This window comes from Toxotes jaculatrix, chromosome 11 (genome assembly GCF_017976425.1).
Source record: "Toxotes jaculatrix isolate fToxJac2 chromosome 11, fToxJac2.pri, whole genome shotgun sequence".
Classification (NCBI taxonomy): domain Eukaryota; kingdom Metazoa; phylum Chordata; class Actinopteri; family Toxotidae; genus Toxotes; species Toxotes jaculatrix.
Window position 1 is genome coordinate 4,434,272 of NC_054404.1, and position 27,710 is coordinate 4,461,981.

At 42.4% G+C, this 27,710-nt stretch overlaps 1 protein-coding gene across 2 annotated transcripts; it reads right to left on the reverse strand.

The window, feature by feature from the left end:
• Nucleotides 1–5,154: 5,154 nt before the first annotated feature.
• On the reverse strand, nucleotides 5,155–26,875 carry abch1 (ATP-binding cassette, sub-family H, member 1). Of its 2 annotated transcripts, none has more exons than XM_041050474.1 (20): nucleotides 26,657–26,875; nucleotides 24,038–24,186; nucleotides 22,214–22,373; nucleotides 21,161–21,315; nucleotides 19,386–19,493; nucleotides 18,327–18,420; nucleotides 15,048–15,122; nucleotides 14,595–14,775; nucleotides 14,393–14,489; nucleotides 14,094–14,262; nucleotides 13,473–13,573; nucleotides 11,350–11,420; nucleotides 11,185–11,234; nucleotides 10,576–10,632; nucleotides 10,288–10,358; nucleotides 10,002–10,090; nucleotides 9,254–9,357; nucleotides 6,795–6,954; nucleotides 6,072–6,176; nucleotides 5,155–5,289 (listed from the first exon to the last, which is right to left on the reverse strand). In XM_041050474.1, exons 2-20 carry the CDS (start codon nucleotides 24,169–24,171, stop codon nucleotides 5,183–5,185), a joined length of 2,088 nt encoding a protein of 695 aa, XP_040906408.1. In that variant the 5' UTR covers nucleotides 24,172–24,186; nucleotides 26,657–26,875; the 3' UTR covers nucleotides 5,155–5,182. The 2 variants fall into 2 exon arrangements, with proteins under 2 accessions (XP_040906408.1, XP_040906409.1); XM_041050475.1 differs by lacking the exon at nucleotides 26,657–26,875 and adding an exon at nucleotides 26,043–26,091.
• Between the last annotated feature and the right edge of the window lie 835 nt (nucleotides 26,876–27,710).

Consider the following 27,710-nt stretch of genomic DNA (forward strand, 5'->3'; position numbering starts at 1 on the left):
AACATCTCTTTCATTCTGTCTTTATTATGCTACTTATACATGTAGCACGAACATACAGTAGGCTATAGTCCTCTGGGACTTTGGGTGTCATTGCATGTAATTACAGAGTAATTTGACTGTAATTAGGTGTCGTCACTAAGCTCACCAACCACTGTAACTGGTCGCGGACACACAACCAGAGTCTCATTTCACACAGAACTAAAGGAGCATTTTAATAGCAGCCTGTCAGTGAGGCCGTTATCTTTTTTTCCAGTGGTTGCATTACAAGGTGTACGATGGCCCGTGTTGAAACGTTAGACTCTGAGCAGCATGACAATGCACAGAAGATGATCAGCATGGCTCACACAAAAGAAAATTGTTTGGGATTTTCACAAACGATAACAGCACTCGCATGAGCCTAAAGACTCACATGTACGTTTGAAACAAACACCCACAGGCATTGCTTGTGGGAAACAGGTTGTCTCTTGTAGATTTTCTCTTGACGTGCATATGTTTCGGGTCAGGAGACTCCAGGAAACATAACCACGCTCTATCTAGTGTTCTGTTTGAAATGCTAATGGTGGGTTTAATGGAGGGAAGATGAGAAGGCGGAGCACACATGGAGAACAAGTCTGGAGGGAGATACCTGTTGGAAACTCACTGGGAGCCACATGTGCTCTGTTAAAGCTTTGCCATCTATAGGGGAAGTCATCTGAGACACTTACTTTATGATTGTACAACACATAAACAAAGCAATACATGGACAGTATACATGTTCAGGCATAGACTCCTGTGCAAACACCACAACTCTGCACAGATCTTCACATATTCACACATAAGTAATGGGGAACTATTGTGTCTTTACAGGTCAAAGCTGATTAAATTTCTATTTATTTTTTATTATAATGATGAAATTCTTCTTTTTCTTACGAATCCTATGAAAATGCCAAAACCAACAATAATGTGATTTTGCTCACAACTATTGTTTGTGTATTCAAAGCCTGATAAGCTTTATTCATCTGTGCCACGGAGCTCCGCTGCTGTCCAAAAACTATTAAAAACATGTCAGTGAGTCACACCATTGTACTGGTGTCATGATCCTCCGTTACCACGAGCATGGCTGGTCGCTCGGTCGTAGGTAGGTACGTAGGTTTCAGTCCTGAGTGGAAAGTATTTACAGACTGACTGACACGTTAGTTTTGGTCTTTTTAAGACATTTTTTGACTAAAACAAAAAACAATGGCAGCCTTCTTTTAAACGCAGTAACAAATAATGTACTGGATGATAAATAAAATAGAATTTATCTGTGGCAGGATAAATGTTAAAAATCACTGCTGAAAAATAAAACGTTGTGACAGTTCTACGGTAAAGGTTCTGGTTAGAATTAGGTACAAAAATCACTTGGTTAGTTTGGGTTAGATGATGGAAAAGATCATAGCTTGGGTTAAAATAAATATTTCTTTAAGGACTTCTTGTCCTTAAACTATTATTGCTTTGGAAGAAATATTGTTTGAGTGGAAGGTCTTACAAATCACCCATACAAATGCCTACTTTACTTTACACACACCCAAGTGGAGACACAAACTCAAAAATGCGTGCAAATTGATGTACTGATAGAACACACACAAATCTGTGCTCTCTCTCTCTCATACACACACACACACACACACACACACACACACACACACACATTCGAAGTTCAAATAGTCAGCCAGTCAGGTGAGGATCTGCGGAAGGCAGAGGGGGTCATCGTCGTCGCCGTGGTAACAAGCAACACAGTGATGCAAGCGAGCATGATGTCATTGAATAAATCTGTCAACCACGGCCTCCGGGTGTTTTTGTAACCACAGGAATTGTGGGGGATTTTTGGGCTTGGGTACCGAGAAGAATCTGGCACCGCTCTGAAAAGAAGAACAGCGAGACAAAGGGAGGATTTCTCCACGAGGTTTAATGTTTGAAAACACACGAAGAGAGCTTCATCGGAGCATGTCCGCTATCACAGTGCATACATGTCACAACGCACGGGCGTAAATGCTGAACATGCCCTTTGGGGAGAGACAGCAGAGGTAGTCGACTGGAGTTTGGAGCAGAGCAGAAGCGGTACATCCCGGCAAACTTTCCTAACATTTTTTCATGTTTACATGAACTGCAATATTCCAATATTAACCAACAGAAGACAAAGCTCTGAATGAGAGCTGGCTGTTACAGTAAATGACAACACATTCTGATCACCTTAATCTAGGTGAGGAAATAGCTGTAGAAAATATCAGTGAATGTCATTGTAAGGATTCCAATTTTAACTGCCTCACTGATGGGCGTTTTGTGCCTCTGCTTCCTTAAAGCCCCTCGAAACCTGGTTTGAAAACAGTGCTTGATAAAATATTTGTGACTAAATAAGCAACGATCAAAATGTACTTTTGGGAAAAAAAAAAACATGATAAGCTTTTATTTTCAGGTTCAACGCTCAGCTAATCTGCTTCATCGTGAGTACGTGGGTGTGGTTTGATCAGATTTAACTGACAGTGTCTTGATAATGTGACCAAACAGCTCCACAGCCGGTCTCAGATTTCCACTTAAATATTGTTTAAAGTTTGATGCAACGCTTTTGAACAAAAGGCGCCAGAGGGAGAAGTCAGGGGATCTCCAGAGTCATTAGGATTCATCATCTGGGCACCATGAATGTCTGTGGGCGCTATTACGAAAGAATGCAGCTAGCATGGCTAAAATAAAATACACCTAACACATAGAGTGTATCCTCAGTCGCTCACGACACTATGCTATGCTGTATTACAGGAATAATATTACAGTGGAATAACTGACTAAGAAGCCAATGTAATCAGCTTGTTTGAAATATTGTCTTCACTATGTGATTGCAGTTCATGTAAATGTTATAAAATGCTTACATAATAGTTTTGCAGGTGGATTTACATACCGAAGCATGGGTGTAGAGTATTTTAGAACAAAAATAACCATTTGACAGTCTTACACAAATTGAACACAAAGATTTGGCAATAACATCTCAATTGTCCAGAAACTGACAAGGGAAAAAAAAAAAGTGTAACCACAATATCACCAAATAATGTCCAAACTTTCACGAAAGCTGTTCAAATTTGACCAGAGACTGTCCACTCTTTTAAACTTATTTTTTTTAAAAGGTACGTCATTCTGTGACGGGAGTCGAGTGAGGCACAGTTAATCCCGCCACGACGGTGGGATTTTTCAGTATGTATCCTCACAGTTTGGCAAAACACAGCTGAGTCCATGTAGAAGCATGCTGGTGTCATCTGACCATGGTAAAAAAAAAGCTGTCTGTAGAGGCTACCGCTCCCCGTTTTCTACCAAACAAGAACACAATGTCCCTTACAGTGTGCGCGATAGGAACACAGATGAGTTTACAGCAGAGCAACAACAGCAGATTTACAGTGCAGGAAACGCTCTCCTAAAGATTCAACAGCTAACATTACACACAGCATACTGTACATACATCTGTACCATTAGACCATGACGCAAACCAATCAGAGGGATTTACAGTCATTTAGATTCATTATTTATCCAGTTAATGGACTCATAAATTATCCATTAGCAGCACTGCAGCAAAAATCTCACTTCTGCCCACAATCCAAAGACTGGCCTGTTGTTTTTGAGACAAAATAATGTTCTTGTGTTGTAGTTTTAAAAAAAATATTTATCGATACAACTTCAGACTTCACTGTAAAAAGTTACTTTGAAATGTGGCTTTCTTCATCACTGATTACTTGCACACAAAAGGAAGGCAAGCTCGGTTCTTCGCTTCCCACCGGCTCTAAACTGACAGTGACTCCAGTCTCCAACTACCTGCCAGATTTTTCTTCCCTTTCCCTTCAGCACAGACAACGCAACAACCCAAAGGCACAGCTCTACGACATGCTGAATCCAAAACAGCGTTACTCCTGTGTGCTTTAGTTACTGTTGGTGGAAGATTCATAAACAAAATATACAGTAAGAGCAGTTTGAAACTTCTGTGTAAAAAATAAAGAACATATTTCGTGTGGATGCAGACGGCGTGGAAAGCATGGCACTCCCGACCTGTGAGAAAAATCTATCCAACTGCCTCCACTCTGTCCAGCAAAGTGGAGAATTAAAAAAAACAAAACAAAACATTATATAGTAGCAGTACTTTCCCTCCACCAACAGGAGATGCAGGCACAAAACACAAGTTATGTAGAACACCATCAACCTGAACCGAGAACGACGATGACGACGCCCCTCTACATGTCAGTTTGCACTGGAGCACCTGGTAACGCTACGAGAAGAGACACGGTTACCACTTCCTGTTACACATTAGACAAAACATGAAACTGAACACAGATAAAACAAGCAAGCAACCAGAGATGATACTGCTGCAGTGGGAAGCCTGAACGACTGAGAATTTCCTGGACAATATGAAAGGATCAGCACTTTAGAACCTATTCTGGGTTCCCACAACGTGTTGCAACAACAATCCTCTTCTCACTTTTTCTGCGTGTTAAAAAAAAACCAAAACAAAAAAACCCCAAAGATTTTCACATTCTCTTGTGCTAAGACTTTTTTTTTATATAATGTAAAAGTAAGGTAGACAAACAAAAGCTATACAGACAACCACATTAAAGTTTATTCTTCACTATTTTTTCCTCTTTTTCTTTTCAAAATGGACTGTTCAGGCCTCGCCGATTTTGAAATAAAGTGTATCACAGCAGAATCTCACTGTTAGCATTAAGACTAAGGGCAAACAGAAACGAAAAAGTGACCCTGAGCTGGTACATGGCCGATTCTGGGGGTGAAAAGTTTCAACAAGCTGCAAACTGAAGCGAAACAAACGATCAGACCCGACCTGATCCCTGCTGAGCGTTCACCGTTGAACGAACACTCTCGCACTGTGCACGTGAGGAGTCTGTCTTGAGCACTTCTACCTGCAGCATTTTGAAATTTCAGCCACATTTGAACAGGCCAGAGCAACTGTTGCAGGATCAGGCAGCTGGCTGAGGGACACATGAGTGTGTCTGTGTGTGAGAGACAGATAATCAGTCCATTCTCCCCTTCCCACCCCTTCGACCCCCTTCCCACCCCACCCTCTGCTGCCTCAGTGCATCCACAGATGACAGAAGGCCCAGGTGAATCTCGGTCTCCAGGGCTTCACCTGACAGCGCCGTCCCAACACTGAAGGATGTTCTCCGGGACGAGGCCGTCACGTCCTCAGCTTCAAGATGACTGTGGCCAGGATGAGGAAGAAGGTGTTCCAGCCCAGGGTGACGGCGAAGCCTCGCCACACCATCATCCGAGACAGATCCCAACCTGTCGGACAGTTACATGTTTACAAATGTGAGTCTGAAATTAGTCCAGTGTGTGTTCACATTTTACATATTTACAATGTGAACACGCATTGGAGCTTTTTTTTTGCCCTGTGTTTTACCTCTCAGGCAACATACAGGCTGCTCTATCTTTCTGCATTCATGGCGGTTGTTCGGGGTGTCTGCAGCCTGAGAGGGAGACTACAGGCTGAACTCAGGGCTGCAAAACGTTTTTTCCTCTCCAACACAGTCAGCGTTTTTATTTACAGTTCGTCTACTCTTAAAAACAAGCATCAAAAACATGACAGTAGAAGACACTGCAGTGCTCTTTACTGCTGTACTGTAGTAAAGATAAAACCTTATTTATCTGTCCCCAAACCGAACGCTGTCCCTGCTAAATTCTGCCTGCATCTCATCTTCCGCTGCACCTCTACGATAAGATTTTAAAACAGGAAACGCCGCATCTGACTTCATGTGCTTGGCATGTATCATGTAACACAGAGGGACCTCGGGCTCGTCAGGTCTCATTGTCCGAAGCCAATCAGGTCCAGAGGAGGAGACGAGGTTGGGGAGACAGAGCGAAACCACTATAACTTACACTCCAGGAAGCTGAGTTACACAAGATCCAGGGCTGATTAATGATTCAGACCACTGGCTGACACGCTGCCTACTTGTGTATAACGTGACAATCTGACTCTTCCACACGCTAACTACATGCCAGATGAGCCACAGCAGCCTGTAACATTATGAAACTGATGCGTGTTGTGTAACTTGTGTATACATTACCTCTGTACATGATACAGCGAAGGGCTTCAGAGGCGTAGGTCTGAGGAAGGGCGAGGCTGAGATAGCGGAGGGGATACGGGATACACTCCACAGGCCAGATGATACCTACAGTACAGGACAGAGAGGACACTGCCTTCAAACAAGCTCTGGCTCCTCTTGTTTTTAACCTACTGTGATGAGAACCTTTATTTTGTTTGGACCGCTGAAAGCAGGCGAGGAGGTGAGCAACGGAAAATAGATGATATGAGGTTTTTAAAGTTATAGATAAAATATAGAGGAAATCATGAAAAGCCAAATATTAGCATGTGATACAAGCTGAAATGAAAGAAACTCTGCCCTAAACTTCATCACTGAAACATGTACAAGAAACAAATTAGGAAGACGGGAGGAGACAGATGTTACTGTTTTCTTTTTAACCATAGTCTGTGTATTAACTACTGCAGTTCTCTTTGTTTTCTTAATTTAGCTGAAGCGTTAGAGGAGGATTAGACCCACAAGTTCTCCTGAAGCCATTAAAGTTCTGATGTTCTAAACCAATCCAAACAAATATTCACCCACACAGGCTTACACCCGGTTTCCAACATCAAAGAGCTTACAATCAGCTTTTTCTGGCTAAATAATGGTCCAACAATCAGACACCTACAGGACTTTTTAAGTCTGTTTACACTCATGCACACACACACACGCACACACACACGCACACACACACACACTGAGGCCTACCGCTGATGATGAGGTTGGGGTAGAAGATGCCCAGGGCCGCCTGATTGGCGCTCTGCTCGTCATCAATTGCGGCAGAGATGACGAGGCCAAACGAGATGCCGGTGACGCCCTGCAGCACGATCAAAATTATGACCAGCACCAAGGAGCCTTCATTAGGCATCTGCAGAGAGAGAGAGAGAGAGAGAGGGGAGGGGGGAGAGGGATGAGTATTTTCATGAGCAAAGCTGTGGCCCCAAAAGCTGAAATTAAAAAAAAAAAGTGTGAGAGAGATTTTCAGAGTCACAAACATTATTTTTTACAGGCACAAAACACAGAATGTCACAAGAAACAGCAAATGAACTTGGTTCACTGGTCTGAACCTAGCTCAGTGTGTGTGTGTGTGTCTGTGTCTTCAAACGCTCCAGGAAATGTAATTTCTTAAGAACTAATACTCAGGAACTTTCCCAGTTAAAGGTGTGGTGCTAGAAGTGAAAGTCCCTCTGGGACATTGCGATTTGTGTTTCGAAACTGTCCGCATGTGTAAAGACAGGACTTCTTCGTTGGTCCATCGGCTGTAAAATCTCTTGGGCTGCTTCATCCTGATTACTGACAGCCACAAACTACAAGCAAAGCAGTGAGTTTGGACTTAATTTAGAAATGCACGAAGGAGAACTGAGTTCCTCCAAAGGTTCCTGTTCTCTGGGGAAAGTTCCTGGGTGAAAACGCACCTAATGTTAGAAACTAATGCACAAAGCAGCTGGAGACTACATAAGCTGCTACAAGCACAACACACCTGAATCACTGACGCAAGTGTCAAGAGATTGAGATCCTCTGTTTAAAAAAAAAAACTGCCTGTCATGGGTCCAAAAATGTTTCAGAAGTAAAATGCTAAATCAGTGCAGGACTCCTTTAAGGAACGTGAGAACAGAAAAAGACGATGAGAAAGATAAAGAGGGAAAGATAGAGGCAGAGACTCGTAGAGACAGAGGTGTTCACTGACTTTCAGCCAAAAATACAACAAGACATGAAAAGAAACGTTACTGCTGATTAAGTTTGGTTGTAAATCACGGAGACGGAGGGGAGTGTACACAGAGCAGGGGAGTGAAACTATTCAAAATCAAATAAAAACAGAGGGAAAAGTCTGCAAGTCTCTGCTCAGCAGATACAAGGTGATAATTCTCCGGACCTGACGAGAATCTGCAGATATTTGTGTGTGTGTGTGTGTGTGCGTGCGCTTGTCCTCAGTGTGTTAAGACACTATCCGTCTCCCCTGACAACGTGCAAAAATAGACCTGCACCGAGAGGCCACATGACCACTCGGTTGCCACAGCAATCAAGGGTTGTTGTCGTGGCGATCCCGCAGTGATCCCTGGATACGGCCAACGCAGGAAGTGATTTATGGGGTGGTGGTCTCTTTGGACTTCTGCACCTTAATTAACACACACTCACACACACACACACACACACACACACAGACACATATATACACACGCTCACATTTTCAGACACGGACGAGTGCACACACACACAACCATAAAAACACGTGCCTGCATGGACACAGATACATAAACACACACACACACACACAAATGATATCTGTCCTGGCTTTGTCTCAGCGCCTTGTCCCTGTACTGATTCCATGCAGGTCCACTGAAGTCAACGACCCAGCTGACCTTCAGCGTCTGCCGGACACACATGAGAAGATTTACACCATATCTTGTCTCCAGTACGCTGTCACGTGTGCATTGCACAGGAAAAAATAAACTGATGCATCCAAATCTTAGAAAATAAAGGTCTGTTTGGTGGTGAAAGTGAATTTCTATGGGTCTAAGGTTCTGTCTGTAATTTGATGATGATAATGAAAATGCAGCGTTATAGGTCTGCTACATGTGCGAAACATTAACCTCCAACAGTTTTCCTCAAACTCTCCACAAACCAAATCATATCAGGAATGCAGTGACCTTTTCTTTTAAAGGCTCTGGGCTCTTTCAGTCTCACAAACATCTTCCTTAAACAGTGACTTTTGTTGCAGAAATATCACCTTTAAAATTCAGCTTCACTTCAACATTAACTGAGAGTGTTACAGTGTCGATGAAGGTCAAACAGGATTGCCCTGTGCTGTGGTTTTTCCAAATATAAAACCACAACTATCAGAGAAACAAGCAACAAGGAGGACGTGTGTCTGTGATTCTTAAAATACATATATGAATGAAATGAAAGTAAGTAGTTAAAAGTGACTGAAACAGTCAACTTTGTTTATATAATCCAAAAATTCTTTAGGTATTTATTTATTTCTATTAATCCTTTGTTGTTTTTTTATTTCTTATCAATTTTTTTCTCGCTGTTACTTTCCTCCCCGTGGGCTTCTGCTGCTGTAAAGACCCACTCTCCAATCAATAAAGTTTCATCTCATCTGGGGGAGTGCGTTTGTGTTTGTCAGTGTAGCCGTCTGTTTTATTGCCAGCGTCAGGAGGACAAACCTTGAAGACGAGCAGTATGAAGAGGAGCAGCAGGATGATCTGAACGCTGATGACAAACAGCTGAGAGAAGAGGTGAGCCAGCATCGTCTCCATAGAGCTCACACCTGCAGGAGAGACACCGACACAGAAACAGAAATAGAAATGTTAAAGTATTATTTACTTATAACCGAAGAGCTTATAAATAAGTTCTGTCCAAAATCTCAGCAGTAAATCGGTCATCACAAACCAAGGATCGTTAAATCTCCTCTGAATCCAAATAGCTGTAACAAAATCAAATACATTACAAACCCTTAAAACAATGTAATCTACAGATTCTTATACACTTACTGATCATTTTAATTTTAAATTAATAATTCATCATATGTTAAAAAACAGCTGCCTATTTTGTTGCTGGTGAACATCATCACATTCTGCTGTGATCATGTTACTCCCTCTACTGGTAAAGTCTCAAATTACACTTAAATGATTTATTGACTGGATTCAATTCAATGTTCAGTACCTATGGCCAAGGCTTTAGAGACGTCAGTCTAAAGATTTGAACAAATCTGAAGACAAAAACAAACCCACCAAACTTTCCAAACAACCAGTGTAACATGCACGTCTGTCATTTATTCAGTGAGATTTGTTTGAACAGAAATAATTGACATGAGTTTTTATTTCTTGTGGATGCAAACAGCAGCAACAATAACTAAACTCATCTCATTCGAGGGATATGTTTGAGACAAAAATGTCCACTCTGACCACTCACCTGCCACCCAGCACCTGTCCAAGAGCCCCTCCTTCCTCTCCAGGACAAAGGAAAGAGCCGTCAGACCCACGGCCAGGTAGAAGGTGATGCTAGAGGAAGAAGAAAGACATAAACCAGGAGTGAAATGACTTTTTGACATGGTAAAGAAAACCATCTCGCTAAGAAGTTGCTCTGGTTCAATCTCATTAAATCTGTGAGTAAAGACGCCAAACCATACATTCATAAACACAGGTGCAGCGAATGAATCCAGCCATAGACTCCGTTAACCGGGCCACATCATACTGACCTGAGCACAGCTCCCGGTGTCACAAACGTAGTGAAGTCTGTGTTTTGGTCGCCATAGATGGGCTCCTCAAACTAGAAGACATTTATTTTTACTTTGTCAAACAGTGTGCAGAAACACAGCTTCATATACATAATTTATCTGACTTTTATTGCTGTATTGCATTAAATACTGTTGTCAACTTATTTGTAAAGCAGCGTCTCTTCTGAAATTGCAAAACAAATGTGTCTTTTCTACATCCTCATCACTCTCGTTTTTATTCTGTTATTATTCCGTCAGCTCTTTTCTTACCTTTATTGGCAGAGCGACCAGGTATGACATACTGCCCAACTTATGGTCCACAAAAGCCTGAAGACAGAGGACGAGGAGATTTAACGACACCAATCACACTATCAATGAAGGCGTCTTTCTTGTGAGGCAGAATGTGTCTTATACTGTATTAAAACTGCGCAAATAATTCATTTTAATTAATGACTTTCAACTTTCAGTGGAGTCATGATGGTGATGTGAACACAAACGTGTAAATAAAAAACAACAAAATTAATCTTTGAAGTGTTTTACACCCATAAAGAGTTTGGTTATGTGTCATGTATAATAGCAGAAACCAGTTAAATGCCATTGATGTTGATATTGGAACGATAATGCAGCTGTGGTGTCAGGGAACTCAGCCAAGTGTGTAACGTTTGAGTGTGTTTTTCTAGTCTACTGTTCACAGTATAGATTGTATTGAACCACACGTGTCAGTTTACACTGTTGCAGCTCGTGTGTTGTCAGACATCTTTGTATTTGCTGGGTGTGATGAAGGATGGTGTGTTGATGGTATCGCTCCAAGAAAAATGAAAACATCTGAATATTTACTCAAGACTCCAGCTGTCGAAACAAACGGAAACACGTTTATACCTGAAAGGCGTCATGAAGCTTCTTCTGCAGCATTAAGGCAATTTGTCGATCTGGAAAAAACATAAACATTTATTTTCTATATTATATATTCTATTATATTATATATATATCTATTCTATTTTAATAAATGTAAAGCAAATGTTAAGACATGTTAAGGCGTCTCACTTGTCAGGTCCAGCCAGACGTGCACTGATCCTCCGTCGACCACCTCCCTAGAAACCTGCCTCTGCATCATCCTGTAAAGTCAGGGATAGAGTCGTGATCTGGAAAACCTCACAGAGTTTGGAAATTTATTTCACAATCAGAAACAGTCAATAATAATAATAAAAAAAAAGCTGGGATGCAAATGTTGGGACAGGAGCAAAAATAAGAGGTATAAGGTGCTGAAGATGAGTTTCTGAATATCGTCTGCTGTCATGTCAGACTCTGAAACTCCCACCTGCGTGAGTGATAATAACTCCCTACCCATCATGCATTGTCAACACAATAATTAGCAGACAATGAACAGATGCAAACGTGGTCTGTTATTCTGTAAAATGTGCCTGTAACTGAACAGTTCAGATTATTTTCACACGACTTGGAGCCGCAGGAGCAGACACCTCTTGTTTTCCTCAGGCAGGTCTGTCACATGAGCGGCACATGATTCAGCAGGAGGGAGGCGTGTGATTGGCTGGTGCTAAGCTGTGACCTGCCCAGGTGTGTTAGGGACAGGAAGGACCAGACTGTCTACCCAGGAATCACACACACACACACAAATACACAGAGAAATGCAGGTATACACAGAACAGTGATTCACACCTAAAAGAACAACTCGTGCCCTTTACCCTCCAGGATTGACTCATCCTCACATGATGGCAATTCAGAGCAGTGAGTTGGCGTGGTCTGATTTGTGTGTGTGTGTGTGTGTGTGTTTACGTGTGTCAAAGACACACAGGAGAGAAACACTGAGACGGCAAGTAACACAAAAGTGTAGGATTCAGGAAATTCAAAATACACTAAATTAAAATACCACGTTTTTCTCAGTTGCTTTTCTGCTTGTAGGAAATAAAAGAGTAATACTTTATCTTATTATCCTCTATTTAACATTTATAAGCAGTAAACACATGTTTTTTGATCACAATATAATGTGGCTATAAGAAAATCTGAGGACATTTTTAGGAACAACTATTACTCCTCATAAGAAGTCGTCATTACTGATTAATTGATAACACAGTATAACACAGCTTTAATTATTATTAATGACATATGACTACACATAAACAACTCTCTACAGTGTGTTATAGAGCATTTATGAACTGTTCACGCAACAGCAAATGATTCACAGGCTGGTTTTGTATTTAAAGCCAGTGACAACAAATGATTAAAACTTTATTATACTGTGTTTTCAAGCAATCGTTATCTGTTTATACACCTGTTATAAATGCTTCATGATGGACTGACTAACCTGCTGATGATGCAAAATTTGTTGTGCAGTGTTCCCTGTGTGATGCCGTTTCACTCAGCCACCTCTATAAATAATATTCAACCATTTTTAAGAACCGCAACTGCACAGGTGCTGGTGGGAAAAAAAAGTTTGACACCTGCCACATGTGTGATGGTTGTTAAGATATGTGTGCATGTGCGCAGTGAGGTCAGGAGTGCGCGTCTGAGTGTGTTTATCTCGTTTCTTTGTGTGATGAGTTTGTCTCTGCTCTGCAGCTGGAATGCTGTCTGTGCGTCACGCTGGCATTTTGATAGAGCCGGTGTGCTCCGCTGTGGTTTTCAATGAATACTGAAAAACCTTTTGACGCACACAAACACAGTCTTCTGTGACAGGCGGCGCATTGCAGGTGCATAACTTCATAAGCATCGGTCTGTGCTGTGGCATGTACGGAAAGAAGTTATCAAAGGTGAGCAGGGAATAAAGGAAAAGGTGGAACAAAGGAAACAGAGCCACATGACAAATGTGGCGACTGACACTAAACTTTTCAAATCTCCTCATAAAGAGTGCTTAACATGCAGCCTGGCGTTACAGTTTACTATTAAATTCTGGCACAGAAAATGCCAAACAATCAGGGGAGGATGGAGCCAGCGTCTTCTGTCCTGATGCTGATTCTGGCACCTCAGCTCAGGGTGTCCGGCTGATCCGGCACTGGTACTCTGTTTTTCCTACATTTAAAATCTGTACAAGTCACTGCGTGGAACTCATTTGCATTATTTTGTATATGAGATAACACGAGAGCGCTGTGGTGGCAGCCTGCTGGGATACCTGACTGGTGCATCCCTATTCATGATGCTGCTCCTCTCACCTTTTTGTCAGGTAGCTGGTGAAGTTCTTGCCAAAGCCGATGACTCCCCAATACTCTCCGTTATAGATCCCATTGAAAGCATCTGTATGAGACAAGGGCACCTAAGGATAGAAAACAACAGACATAATTGATATATTATACGTCATAATTTCTTTAGTTCAAGCGAATGTTGACTGATTCTCTTTGATAATTAACCTCCACTTTACAGTATTTGTGTGTTTTATTTAGTAAACTGAAAGGTTGTTCTCAGTGTGACGCGAAGAAACTCCCTTTCACTCCTAGATTCCTAGAAGCTCCCTCTGCTCAGCTGTAAACTGAAGTGAAACTCATTTGCTTAAAGCCAGGTTGAACATAAGAGTGATGTGTGACATGTGAGAAAAACCTGCTACTTCCTCTCTAAACAGAAACTATGTCAGAAACTGACACTCACTCTGAACTCCGCGACTATTTTTTTAACTCAGTGAGTCACAAAACAAACTCAAAGTCAAAACATTCTGAATTAACCTAAAGATCCACAACACATTTAACTGCTACAGAGAAAAAAACACTAATGTGAAAACTGAGGATGCAATCGTGACTGATGTGTGTTAATATCAGTGTCGCACGAGGCCGAATAAACACCTGCTGGACACTGGAGTTGTCCAGGAAGGAGAGCAGCGACTGGCTGTAGGCGGTGGGGGACGTCTCGTTGTTCACTACAGCGACCTGGATCCCCTTTGGATCTCCTCCGACACACAAGCAGATCAGAGAGATCTGGATGACGGGCAGCAGGAACTGGAAACACAACGAGCTGCAAACCCAGAGGAGACAGTAAGAGTAAGAAAAGCTGTACCAACACGTCACTAACAGATATCGACAAATCGTGACTTCTGCTATTAATTACTTGGTATTACTATTAAAGGCTGATAAAGGTGACATACCCCGGCATTCTCTTCATCCGCACCAGTGTTTTGATCATCAGGGCGGCGATGTTTCTCCACTTTGGCAGCATGTGTCTGGCTCGCACTTTCCAGTCCGCTGTGCAGACATACAAAACACACAATAAGAAGACACATTTGAGGTTGATCCAGCAAAAAGTATAACTTACAATAACCTGGAAAAAAACATGTTTCAAACCAGTACCTGAATATTTAGGAGCTTCCGCTGCAGCTCCTGGTCCGACTCCGAGAATGGGCCGACTCTCGTCTCTCCCGCTCTCGAACGATTGGCTGTTCTCTAACGCCCCGCCCTGTGGACTGGATCCCCGTTTAGAGCCGGTCCGATCTGATGTCTCGCACAGCTGCAGGAAGGCGTGCTCCAGGGTCTGCAGGAGAAAGTAAAGCAGGTGAACAGGGACCAGACAGCATACTGTTTTAGTCTTGAGGTTTCATTTCTTTTTAGAGAGTATACAGATCTCATCCCTGCAGCACAAGATTTTTGAAACCACAACAATGTGCCTACAATTAGAGTTTGAAATAATTTCCCCCACTACTGTCAGGTTGTTCTGCTCTGTGGCTCCATGAGCAGCCTCCCTGCCCTGACTACCAGCGCCCCTGGGTGTCCACACAGTCCACTGGGGGTTCACACAGTACTCACTGTTGCACTGTGCTGCTTCATGACTGCGTCTGGGGGCCCTTCAGCCAGCAAATGGCCATTCCTCATGAGACCGACCTAGAGGATGGAGAAAAGAGACACACATAAATCAAAACTTGAATTCCAATTCATAATTATTTTGGGGGAATCAGCTTTTTATCATAAGAGGACTCTTCGGACATGAACCTGTAAACAGCTGCAGCGACTGGTTTTCAAAATCAGTGGCAAACTCATCACATGAATCTCTTCAGTGGGTCAAACAGGCTGTAAACAAAATTTTCAGTTGCTATGTGACCAAAGTCTACCTATTGTACCAGACGGAGTTAGGCTGACGAAACGACAACAGAGCGTGTTGACACGACCTAGCAAAGCTCATTCCTGCACAGTGGAGTGATGCATTGTTGTACCGTGCGCTGCTTCACCTGACATACTTCTGTCAAGGTGTAACACTCACAAAGACTGAAATAAATCAGCGAATTCACCTCATTCTCCCTCAGCCAGTCAGTGTGATCTACTTCCACCCCCCCTATGGTCTAACCCTGAACGGGGACATGAGTGAGTTGGCTGAGCGGTCAGACTGGTTTCAGTGGAGAATTTCTGGCTCTGTATTTGCACGTAGCCGCATCAGCGAGGGGCCAAAATGACCTTGCACCTCGTTTTTGTGCCGTTTGAGAACGAGCTTGAGTTATGCAGCCTCACAGGCCAGAGTTTCAGTTTGAATATGACACACACACACACTCACACACTCACTCACACACACATACAAATACTTGTACCAGCAAGCTGATTAACTGTGACCTGTTGAACTGAAATCTAGAAACCACATGGACGGTTCACCACGTTCAGATAGGATTATTTAAAGAACAATACTGACACACAGCACAGCGCAGCCACAACACAGCAAATGTTCTGTCTTTACATCAGACCATGACAAAAAATATTTGTCCTTTTTTTTTTTCAGCAGGGCGGCAAAGCTTCTTAAAAAGCATTTAAACCATCATGGGACAAAATATTCTGCACTGAAAACCAGGCTGATGAAATGCTTTCACTTAGCAGCTCCCTGAGGCAGTCACACATTACATCAGGCAAATGGTGCATGAAACGGTAATAAATATTTGGCCTTAATATTAATTTGCAAAAATCTTTCCAAACATTTTTTTAACATCCCAGGGAATGAGCAGAGGTGCCACCATCTGCAGTATTTTTAATACTGTGTGGACTCGCTGATATCTCAGGGATCAGAAAGCTGGTGGGTTTATTCAGCTGCACAACAAACACCAATAGATGACCTTTTCTATCTAAAACTAACAGACATGTTCCCCATGAAAAACTTTTCACTCTTGTGAAATGTGGTGGTGGTTTGTTGTGCAGCAAAAGAGAAGTGAAAGTTTGCTTCTGGTTCAGATAACATTTAATTTGTGTTTCATGTTTGTATGTTTCCTTAAATTCATTAAAATAAATAAATAAATAAATAAAAATAAAACACTGTGCAATCTCAAAGGAACAGATCATCACTTTCCACATTAGTTGTCAAGCATTAAATGTTGTTTGGTTTTTTATTTTTACACACACACACTACTGTTAGTTAATTATCTTTCTGAAAGGCTGAAGTTAAATCTGCCCAGTAACACCTCAACATTTCTGTCTTTGTGTGGCTTCCTTGGATTTTTCTGTTGCTTTGTTTTAAGCTTTCCATTCTCGTGCAGCACATATAAAGTTTACCGTGATTAAGGGTGGAAGACTTGCCACTCTAAATCTTTTGTAATTTTTGAAACAATGGGTCCTTGATTTCAGACAGAGGTCGACAGAAGCAGGCTTATCATTTCTTATCAGCTTTCTTATAAGCTAACGTTAGCTCCGTGAGTTGGCCGAAAACCCGGTTGACTTTTTCCAGCTGACTCGTTTTAAAACGAGAATCTCGTAAGAGGAGTCTTGTGCATGCAGTTTTATTATGATAACTTTTAACCTTAGTGTGCTCACAGTACTAAAGGACAGACAGAACAACAGTGAGCACAATAATAACCCCTGAGTGGTATCTTCCTTTCTAACTCTCGCCGAGAAGAACAAAAAGAAAACTATTGTGGTTTGTGATAATCTACAGAACAAACTTACAACTGAAAAGCACTCGGTTTTATGGACTTTATATACAAAGAAGATTACTGGCAAAACAGTGAATGAACTCAAGCGATGACTGGACCTACATTAAGCCGAGCATTAGTTTGACCAGCAGTGAAGGCGACAGGTGTTAAATGTGCTGTAAATATGAAGGGCTATAGGCTGACACTGGCCCTGTTGTGTGAGCATTTACCACAAATCTGCTTGTTGTCATATTATTATTATTTTGACTTGATTCTGACACAAATCTTTGAAACATCATCAAACACAGATGAAACCAGAAAATTCCTGTAATGGCTCTGTGGTGACTTTATTTTTAAATGTGTGTCTGCCTCACTTCCTCTTCAATTCAAAGGTGCTTTATTGGCACCAAAGTGTCAGTTCACAAAAAAACGAAAAGAATCAGCATCAAGATCAATATACTTATATGCATTAATTATATATTTACCGTATATTACGAGAGTGCGTGTGTTTTTAACTATGAGATGTCACTTAGTTCATTGAAATTTGGAATTACAGCGCTGAACTGGTCAAAGTAAATGTTCCTTATTTCACTGAATGATTCACATTTCAGGAGGAAGTGCATCTCAGGCTCGACCACACCTGTCAAACAGTGTCGAACAGTGACCACATGTTCGGTTTTCTTCCGGTTGCCATGACTTTTTTGCACTAAATAAACAAGAAACAATGTTTTTGTGCTAAATTAATTTTGTTGCTACTAAAGATGTAATAAATCCTTAAAACCGGCCACAAATACATAGATGGCTGTGTTTTCCAGTCAGTGATGCTCAACAGGAGTAAAACGTTTGTCTGCTGGGGACTATTTTCAGAAGAGGATTAATACACGTGGTACTGTGGTGAATATTTGCAGCAGCAGAGTAGAGAGCTTCCCTACAAACTCTATTTGAACTTTTCTCTCTCAATTTGAGCTTTTGTCCTTCCTGTCAAAGCTAATAAGTATAAACTTCATCTAACATGTTGACACAGAATAAATATCAATGGACCCATTGTTTCTGAGGACCACCGTGGACACAGTGCCACTGATTTTGCCGCCGTATTCCTGAATGCCTTTGAGCGTTCATGTGTATTTATGCCTAATTTCCCTTACGTGTTTATGTGGCTGTGGGTTCTGCGTGTGCATCTCCATGCATGTATGAATTATCTCACCACATTGGCTTGCCTGGCCTCCTCTATGTAGTGCGTGGTGATAATGACAGAGACCTTCCCCGTCTTCACAATCTCCACCAGATGCTGCCAGATCCTAGAAAGGAGTTAAAAGAAACCAAACACATTACATAACATTTGACCCACTCGCTAATGGAGGTTTCCTAAAATCTCAGTCTGGAAAAGCTCACAGCTTCGCCAGCAGCACTTCGCCTGCCAACAGTCTGATCTAGCGAGGCTCTGTGGCGCGATTACACAATGAGACTGGAGTAACGCGTAGAGGGAGCATGGTACTCTTTCAGAAAAGATTTCTGACTTGCTTTTCTATAACAAAGGCATAAATATTTATGCAGAGTTTGTTGGTACAAATCCTTTTCCCTGTTGTGAAACTGTAATATTGAAGCCAGTGTGTTTCCAAGTCGATGATATGGAGAATGTTAGACGGACACAGAAGCTGTTAGCGCTTCTGGAAACGTCATTTGACAACATTATTAAAAAAAAAGTGACACTTTACTTTAAGTCCTCTTATCTAGCATTTATAAGCAGTGTATAAACATTTAATAAATAGTTTCTAACACACTATAATGTGTTAGAAATGATTTGTGTTTATATGCTGCTAATAAATGCTAAATAGGGAGACTTTAAGTAAAGTGTTAACCCACAAACAAAGCTTAAAAGAAATACACAGTGAGTAACAGATGTAAACAGGGTGTCTGCTATTTTAATCTCAGTGGTATTAATTCCCCTTTCTCGTGTCGGCCATTTTGAACTTGCAGTAAATACAGCGGCAAGATAACAGACTTCTGAAAAGCATTTACATTTACAGCCCAGTGAATTACCACGAATGTAATCTTGATTCCTTGCTAGTACAGGGAATATATAGATATAGTATCAATACTGTGATAATAAAAATGATTTTATCTGGGGGTTTGGCTTTTATTTAATCACATTACATCTTTAATGTTATGTTTTTCTGCTGTTTAAGGATCCAGCACAGTCAGCTTCTCTGAGTGAGTGTGTGTGTGTATCCGTCTGTGTCTGTGTTTGTGTTACAGTACATACTTGGCCCTGAGCACAGGGTCCACTCCGACCGTAGGCTCGTCCAGGATGAGCAGCTCTGGATTCTGAAGCAGAGCTGCTCCGAGAGACACCCTGCGCCTCTGACCACCGCTGTAACAAACACACAGAAAGCAAGCGTGAAAAACAAAAAGGCTCAAAGGCCAACAAAGGCGACTCTTCCGCCACATTCTTAATTGTTGCGTAACTGATAGTCCACCTCGTCTCTATGCTTGCCACTCACTCCTGAGGGAGGTGGGTAGGAGTCGAAAGTCGCCGAGACAAAACCTGCAGGATCAACCTGCCTAACAACACGGAGGAACACAGCAAGACCTGAGCGAGGGATGTTGGGAGAAAGGGGGTATTTTAAGAGTTTGATCTTATTTTGTTTTATCCGGAACTGGTAGCTAAGTAACATGACAGGCTGTTACACCACAGATGATATGAATATTACATGAACTGCTAATGAAAACTGGTTTGAAGGGTCTCTTTGGGAACAGAAGGGTCTATGTAATGACTCAGGGATGTAAATCATGAACTGGAACAAGTAATGTTGATTGTTTCCTCCAATAACTGCAGAATATACAAGAGCCAGAAGGTGGTCAGCTTCTTTTTATGATCTCTGTGTCTGAGAGGCTGCTACAGCACTGTCAGTTTTCTCTCTACTGACATAAAGAATAAAGTCACATTTTCCAAAATAACTTCATGATTAAAGCAGAGGTCCAAAAGACGTGTTTGGTGAAAGGCCAAATGATTTGTTTTCTTTATGGCTTGAGAACAGGGTTTTTTGCTCTGTGAAAATGATGAAAATGTGAGTGGCTGACAGCGGAGGTTCGTGTGGGTGGAAGGTTTTTCTTCCAAAAACAGGGTAAATACCAGTTGACAGAAATCTCAGCGGCAGGACGTTGGCAGAGAGGTGATTAATGTCTTGTGTGTTTAACTTTTTGGACTATAACTATGCTCAAACTTCTTTCCTATTCAAATTATTAATCAGCTGCAAAGTCATAAAGTAGCTCTGTAACAGCCTGGTAAAAACCTGCTCTTATAAAATTCATGCCCCAGATTATAAATCTGACTTTTTACGTTTCATACACTGTTATCCAAAGGACTTGTTGGAGATTACTTTTAATTATTGGACACTTGGCTTTGGATTTGTGTAATTAAACTAATAAAACAGAAGACCAGAGGTGTGTCAAGGCCCATCTTCATCAAATTATTTTCCGGCACCACAGAACAAATCAATAAAATACAGCCTTTAAACAACAGTAAGTATCTTGGTATTACAGTATATGTTAATGCTAGACAAACATAATCTGGCAACACTGAACGTAACAGAGACTATGAGGCAAGACTATAATAAACGCTGATATTACAGTAAAGGGGAGGCTCTCTCTTTGTTTGACTTTCGCTCGCCTCCTTATCAGTCACATTGTTTTATGGGCACTGGGTTTATAACCAGTGGAGCAGAGAGGGATTATGTTTGCCTGTGTTTCACCAAGCTCACAAGCTTATGTTGTCACATCACAAAGGTTAGCTTGGTGATTGCTAAAAAATCGAACAGTGGCACCCAGTCGGCTGTCGATCGAACGTTGTCCAAAGTTCACCTGCAGCAAATCTCTTCCACGCCACACGCCGTTATACGCAATTACGGAACTAAAGGTGAGCGGTTGGTTGCAGCATGAACTCAGTGCTATGGTACACAATAAAACAGACTCATATTCAGTCCGTTACGTTGTCTAAAATCTTTCTGGGGAAGCTCAAGCTCAACCGGTCTGTTTTACCTGAGATTTCGGACCAGGCTGTGCTTCTGAGGTAGATCCAGGAAGTCGATGAGGAAGTTCATGCGTGCCTGGGTTTCCTTCGACGTCAGGCCGTGGATTCGGCCAAAGAAGGTCAGGGTGTCGCTGATGGTGAACTCGTTGTACAACGCCAGCTCCTGCACAACCCAAAGCAACCGTGTTTCAAAAGGTTGTGTGTGTGTGTTATTTTCTTCAGAGAAAGATGAATGAGGAGAGGTAGCGCATGTTAGTATCTTTTATCCTTTGCTGCTGCTTTCTAAGCATTTATGCAAAGACTTCCATAACTGAAAAGATTACTGTCTGGACTTCTTGAGTGAAAAATATTTCATCTTGAAGGATTAAGTGCTTAAATAATGGTCCATTTATGCATTTTTCTGCAACAAAACATGAACAGGATGTATTATGTACCCGCTAGCCTCTCTGCTCGAGTCACAGATACGAGTCAGTGAACATCAGACAACACAGGCCAAGTTCACCACAGCGGCACAACAGTTGCAAAGCGGGGAACAGGTAAGGTGTCACATTTCTTCTTCTCTGGGTCACAGATCACTTCCTACAGGGACGAGCGTGATGTTTACAGTTACACACAGGAGACCACATGCCATGTGGGTTATCAGCCTCATCAGATATCCGCTCTGACAGTGATGAGACACACTCAGGTGCAGGTCTCTGACTGCAACAGAGGCTAAATGAAAGAAGCCCTCGAGAAACATTCCCTGGACAAATAAAGGTTTAAATGTGGAGCTGAGCGACTCAGTAACTGGACTTAAAGCTTTCTAGCTGAACATACAGCTACGAACGAGGGGAACAGGAAAAAAATTACCCTCTGTCATGTTTGAGGTCCCGAATTTGCATGAATTTGTGGCCTTGCAAATATTTCAAGGACCTTTGGACAAATGACTATATTGCAGTGGGTTCATTTATTCAAACAAACCTGTAATGCTTTATGCAGGGATAATTACATGGGTCTGTATCGGTGTAATGCATTTACACATTCCTTTAAGATGTGTTAAGTTTTTAACGTGTGTTGTTTACCTGTGGCATGTATCCGACCATCCTCCCCGGCACGTCATGACCAGGAAATGCAGGTGGCTTCCCCAGTACAGTGATGTGACCCCGCGAGATCTTCAGAGTTCCCACGATGCATTTCAGCAGTGTGGTCTTCCCGCATCCACTGGGGCCCAAAAGACCATAACTGAAAACACAGAATCTCTGTTAAATTGTGAATTCGCCAAAATGATGATGATTCGTTTTTTGTTCATCGTAGCATGTAAGCCTTTGAATTCAGTGATGTTGGTGTGACGGTGGTTGTTGCACTTTCCCTCTGGCACGTTAACGCGCTGTCAGAGCTCTAACGAGATTGTTCAGTCACTAAGTGAAGTGAAGTGGATGAAACTTAGCGGAACGTATTAGAGAAACTGTAGCTTCTGTACACACAGAGTCAGGCATGGAGGGACTTCAGAGGGATCTCCATCTCGCTTTTCAACAGCAGAAACAGATAAGCTGATGTCTATGTAAGGATCTATCAAAGATAACCAGATGACTACATCAGATAAAACCCAACGGTGTGAGGCGGTGTAACAGAGTGACAATGCGTACCAGAGCTTCTGAGAGGACATACATTGTGTAAGTTATTTTCAAACGCAACAAAGCAGCAGAGGTTTACAATAAACAACGATGTGCTACATTCATGAAAAATCAGCTGGAAAACACAACATGGCACAGGTACGTTTTTAAGTCAGGAGAGAGAATACACTGTACATCATCAGAGGCAGTTCTGTAAACTTTAACAGCTATTTAACTGCCTTCTTATTTCATTTTATCTTTAAAGTTGATTCTTCTGTTCAATCGTGGCAAGTAAATTCTTAAGTGTATATTAAAGTAAAAAATAAATAATGCCTCTGGCCTTGGCTATCGCCGGCACAGGGGCATAAAATAAGAAAGCAGATCACATGCACCACCCTTCTTAGTAACACTGCCTGCATTGCATTCCAGGTGTAACATTATATTATACTTGTTTTCCGGCACATTTCTGACCTGTTACGACTGTGAGAAAAATGTTCACATGTACAACATCCCTGTAGTTTGTGTGCACATGAGCGCAGCTCAGGAAAAAACTGAATTGCGAAAACTAAGTTTAACTTTAAGTGTTTTTTCCCCATTCTTCCTCATCTCATTTGTCGCGTCGGGAGTGCAGGTATGTGCGAGAAAGGTGATCTTGTCAGTGATAAACCCGCATAAATCCTCTCGAATGAAACTCATGTGCAGAGAAAAGACAGAGACGGATGACAGACAACTTCAAAAAGCAGAGAACATGACAGGCGCTGAGATGAGATGACATATTACACGGTTCTTTACAACAGAGCCTCAACTCTGGAGAAAAACCCTCTCAGTGCCATTTAGGGTGACTGAATTTTCCTGTTTCAGTTTTAAGGAGCCAAACAAAGCAGAAGGTAAATTGAAGGTAAACCTGACCGTCCTGCAGGAGATTTAGATTTTGGCAGCTGATAGTCAGCAGATACATGACAAAGGAGAAGGCTGGGGTAGACCGGTTCCAGTCAGGTCCTGGACACCTCACCCAAGAATGCTAGCCTCATTTGCATGTCAAGAACACATCCACCGACTTGTCCAAGTCCACTGTTGGACTTGTGCCATTCAGTGCTTCAGAGGTGGGAGGCTCTGAAATATCTTCCAGTGTTTCTGAACACTGTGAGATATTGAGAAGCACAGGAATAGATAAAGTGAAGCTCTCCTTTGCAGCTGGGTTAAGATAAAGACATAAATGTCTTATCAATAAAGCTAAACAGCCTGAAATCACAGCCACGATAACACATGAAGGTCAGTATTCACTCCACTCACATGTGTCCTTGTGGTACAGTCAGGTTGAGGTTGCTGAGGACCTTCAGTTTGCCGTACGACCGGCACACGTCTCGGCACTGGATCGCAAAATCCTCCTGTCCAGCAGGCAGAGAAGCCTCCAAATCAGCCTTCATATTCTCCTCCTTCAGCTGGAAGACACAAAAAAATATTATATTTGTATACATACATACATTCACCGCGGCATGCACAGCACCACATTGCTAAACATCTGCCGAGGGAAAAACGAAGAAAGAAACAAAGTGAGAACATGTGCCTCTCAGTGAGTCGGCCTGGTTTTCTAATCAGGTCTGCAGGGAAGTATCCCAGCAACTACCTAACAACAGTTACAGCCTCATTCTCATTGGTGGGACTTTTACACATAAAGGATTTATTAACCTTAATAAGGAATTGTTCTTGCTTTAGATACCGTAGCTTCAAATCTTGATAAAGCAATAAGAATCTTATAAGGATTTATCAGGGCTTTATTACCTATTAAATTATTACAAGGATCTTAATATCTAGCTTTACCAGCTTGGTATAAACTTCATTGCCTCACCCCACTGTGGCTAATTTGCCCATGATGATCAGTTTCAGTGGCCAGAAACAAGAAATCTGGAAGGAGGAACTTTCCATCCCTTCCCCATTTTGCAACCAAACACAGGGACAGCCTTACATATTAAATACATATTAAAACTGTGAAATGCACAAATCGTCAGCTAAACAACCTCTTAGACGTGCCTGCTTTTTTTTTAATAACTAGAAGATGTTGCCGTGATCATCAGCAAAACACCAGACGAACATATCGTATCGTTTACACAAGTCTCTCAACACAACGCGTGATTTATTTCACATTCCATTCATTCCAGAGACACGTTGAGTTCAGATGAATTCCCTTGTTATTGTCACCACACCTTGCTGTTTTTGTAGCTTTTGATTTGTGCTACACTGCTGACAAACCACACTAAAAGGGTTCAGTAAAATACGCTCTTTTCATTACAAGATGCTGCACACTGTACTCTTTTAAAATATAATGTTATCATGAATAAAGAAATTGACGTTTCAGGCTCATTTTCAGCTTTTCTTTTTCCTGCTGTACTGAAAATGTGTCATGGAGTGATGTAAGGTAAGAGAGGAAAAAATGAAAAACAAACATTACACAAACAGCAGACAATTAACTAATCATACGACTCAACATTATCACATGTAGTACGCAAGATTTAAATAAGAAGCGTGTTCAGGCAGTACTGAACACTTTTATTCCTGTGCAGGGGTTTGTAGCTCCATCAGTAGGAGTGGTGCTGGTTTTAAAAGGCTTCACTGCAAGCAGCTGAAAGAAAATGCAAACCATTCTTGTGGGTAAGCCAGTCACCAAACCACTGAGGGAGGTGACCAGATTAGGTTTTTTCCAAGAATGCAAGTGGGGAGAGAAACTAGTTCACCCTTTAACCCAGAAAGTGCAAGGTGGATCTCACATCTGGCACAACAGCGTACGTACAGAGACATCTCCCACACACTCCGATATTCCTGGTGATTTCTGTGCATCTTGTCAACACTCAGCAGACAAAGTATTAGGGTCGTACAACAATCCTTTGCCCAGTAATCTCTAATAACAGCTTTCTTTCACGGGTTTCCCCCCCGGTCTCTAACTAACTCCCTCCTTTAATCCAGCATCTCTCATTTTCTAGAGAAGAGATTAGGGAGATTGCACTGCATAATCTGATGCATTTCGTTGGCCTCACCTTTGGCATAGCCTGCATCTGCACAATATACACCAAGGTGACAAATATCTGTCACCATCCTTCAATAGAACAAAGAAGTGACAATAATCACAAATTCCTGTTACTGGAGATTATGATCTTTTTAGGCAACAAGCTGATTTTAAGCCCGGGTTAAAATCCACTGAGATAACGCTTGATAAAGATAAAGTTGTCGTACCTGTTGAAAACACGCTGGCAGTAAATGTCAGCGTGATGAGGATAAAACAGCGATTTAAGCAAACACTCACCCGGAGAGAAGCAGAAGACAAAAAGGGAGAAGTGGAGGGGATGAGGAGCGGCAGATGAGTGCCTCTTCAGACTGAGGACAACACGTTAAGAGCATGCGAGCGTCAGCTGACACAAACATCTCAGTAAATGCAAAGTGGAAGAACAGGTTCCGTTCACCTGCCAGCAGGTGGAGAACGGATGCTTTCCTCTGAAGAATACCCACCTGACACACACACACACACACGCGCGCACACTCACACACACCCTTCAACCTTCCTTACTCTGGACTCTACATTGTTCACCAAAAATATCTTCAATCACTTAATTTTTTGTAGCCATTTTGCATAAAAACACCAAATATTTTTACAGACTGCAGCTTCACATGTTGTGAGAATAACATAATTTTCATGAAATTCAAATCCATAATGTAAAGAGTCTTTAGTTGCAGTTCCACCAGGCCTAAACACCAGGCACTGTACACGAACGGGCCTATAAATAGAGAAAACACCACATTGTGCCTCTGCAGGCGCTTATGGCTGGACACTTTCCTCTGATAACGTCCTCAAACAGCCCAACAAAGCCTCTCTTTTCATTCATACTCTGCTCTGCTCTGCTGATCAGGAAGAATTCCTACCTTGCCTGCCAAGTTGCTGCCAACTTGCGTCACCGCCAAGTGGAAGAAAACGGGCTTGACAGGCGCACTCCAATCTCTCCGGATTCGGCTGCGAAACGAGGCGAGTGCGCCGCGTTCCCCGACCACAAACTGTTAAAACGGTGATCACCGTCGGGCTATTTATAAGCTGAGCCTCGGTAGCCTACATCCACCGACCGACGGACCGACCAGCTGCTGCACTTTCACTTCTCCCTTTCACATCAGCGCGCCACACAGGATGTGAGCGCTGCAGCAGCCGCAGCAGAAGCGCGATGCGCGCCGACCTCTCCCCCCCCCCCCCCCCCCCTCTTCTACCCCTGTTGGTTAAACCATGAAGCTCATATTCCTTCCCTCTAAACTTAATGTAAATTAAATGTCTAGCTGAACATTGTGCCATTAAACAAGAATCAGAAATCGTTGCGGTTGCAGCGGCGGCGTGAATCCTGCAGAGTTTTTCTCCATCTTGCTGCAGCAGTGAGCTGCGGGGACTGGAGAGGCCTGCTGCTCAGGGAAAGACTCCAACCTGGACGATTTCTGCAAAGAGAGCGTCCTAAATTGTCCATAAGCATCTTACCCGATCCTCCATCTCGGTGCAGTCTGCACGTCCGGCCGTCGCATCATCCCGACCGGCAGCCTCCGCGGCCATGGCAGCAGGGGGGAGGGCGGACCCAACAGAAGACTGGGTCTGTGCGGGGAGAGTCAGAGAGTGAGGAGGGGAGAGAGGGTGGGCTGGATGCGCTGAGGGACTTTTTTTTTTATATATCAGACCCGGACAGTCTGTTTGCTCTGTTTTAAATTCTGACTGTCTAGAACAAAGACTCATTTACATCATACTGGACTGTAGTGGATTCTCTGATTTGCTCACCTGTATAAATCATTACCAGCTTTGGGCCGCAGAGTGCGCCTACACCTGCAGGAGGCTGCAGACCACATGGACTAACCTGTAGCTGTAGAGGCTGGTGCCTCGCCATTTGCAGTGGCGAGGTTCACTAGGGCTGGTTAGACGGTCCAATTTCCTGATTCGATTCGATTACCA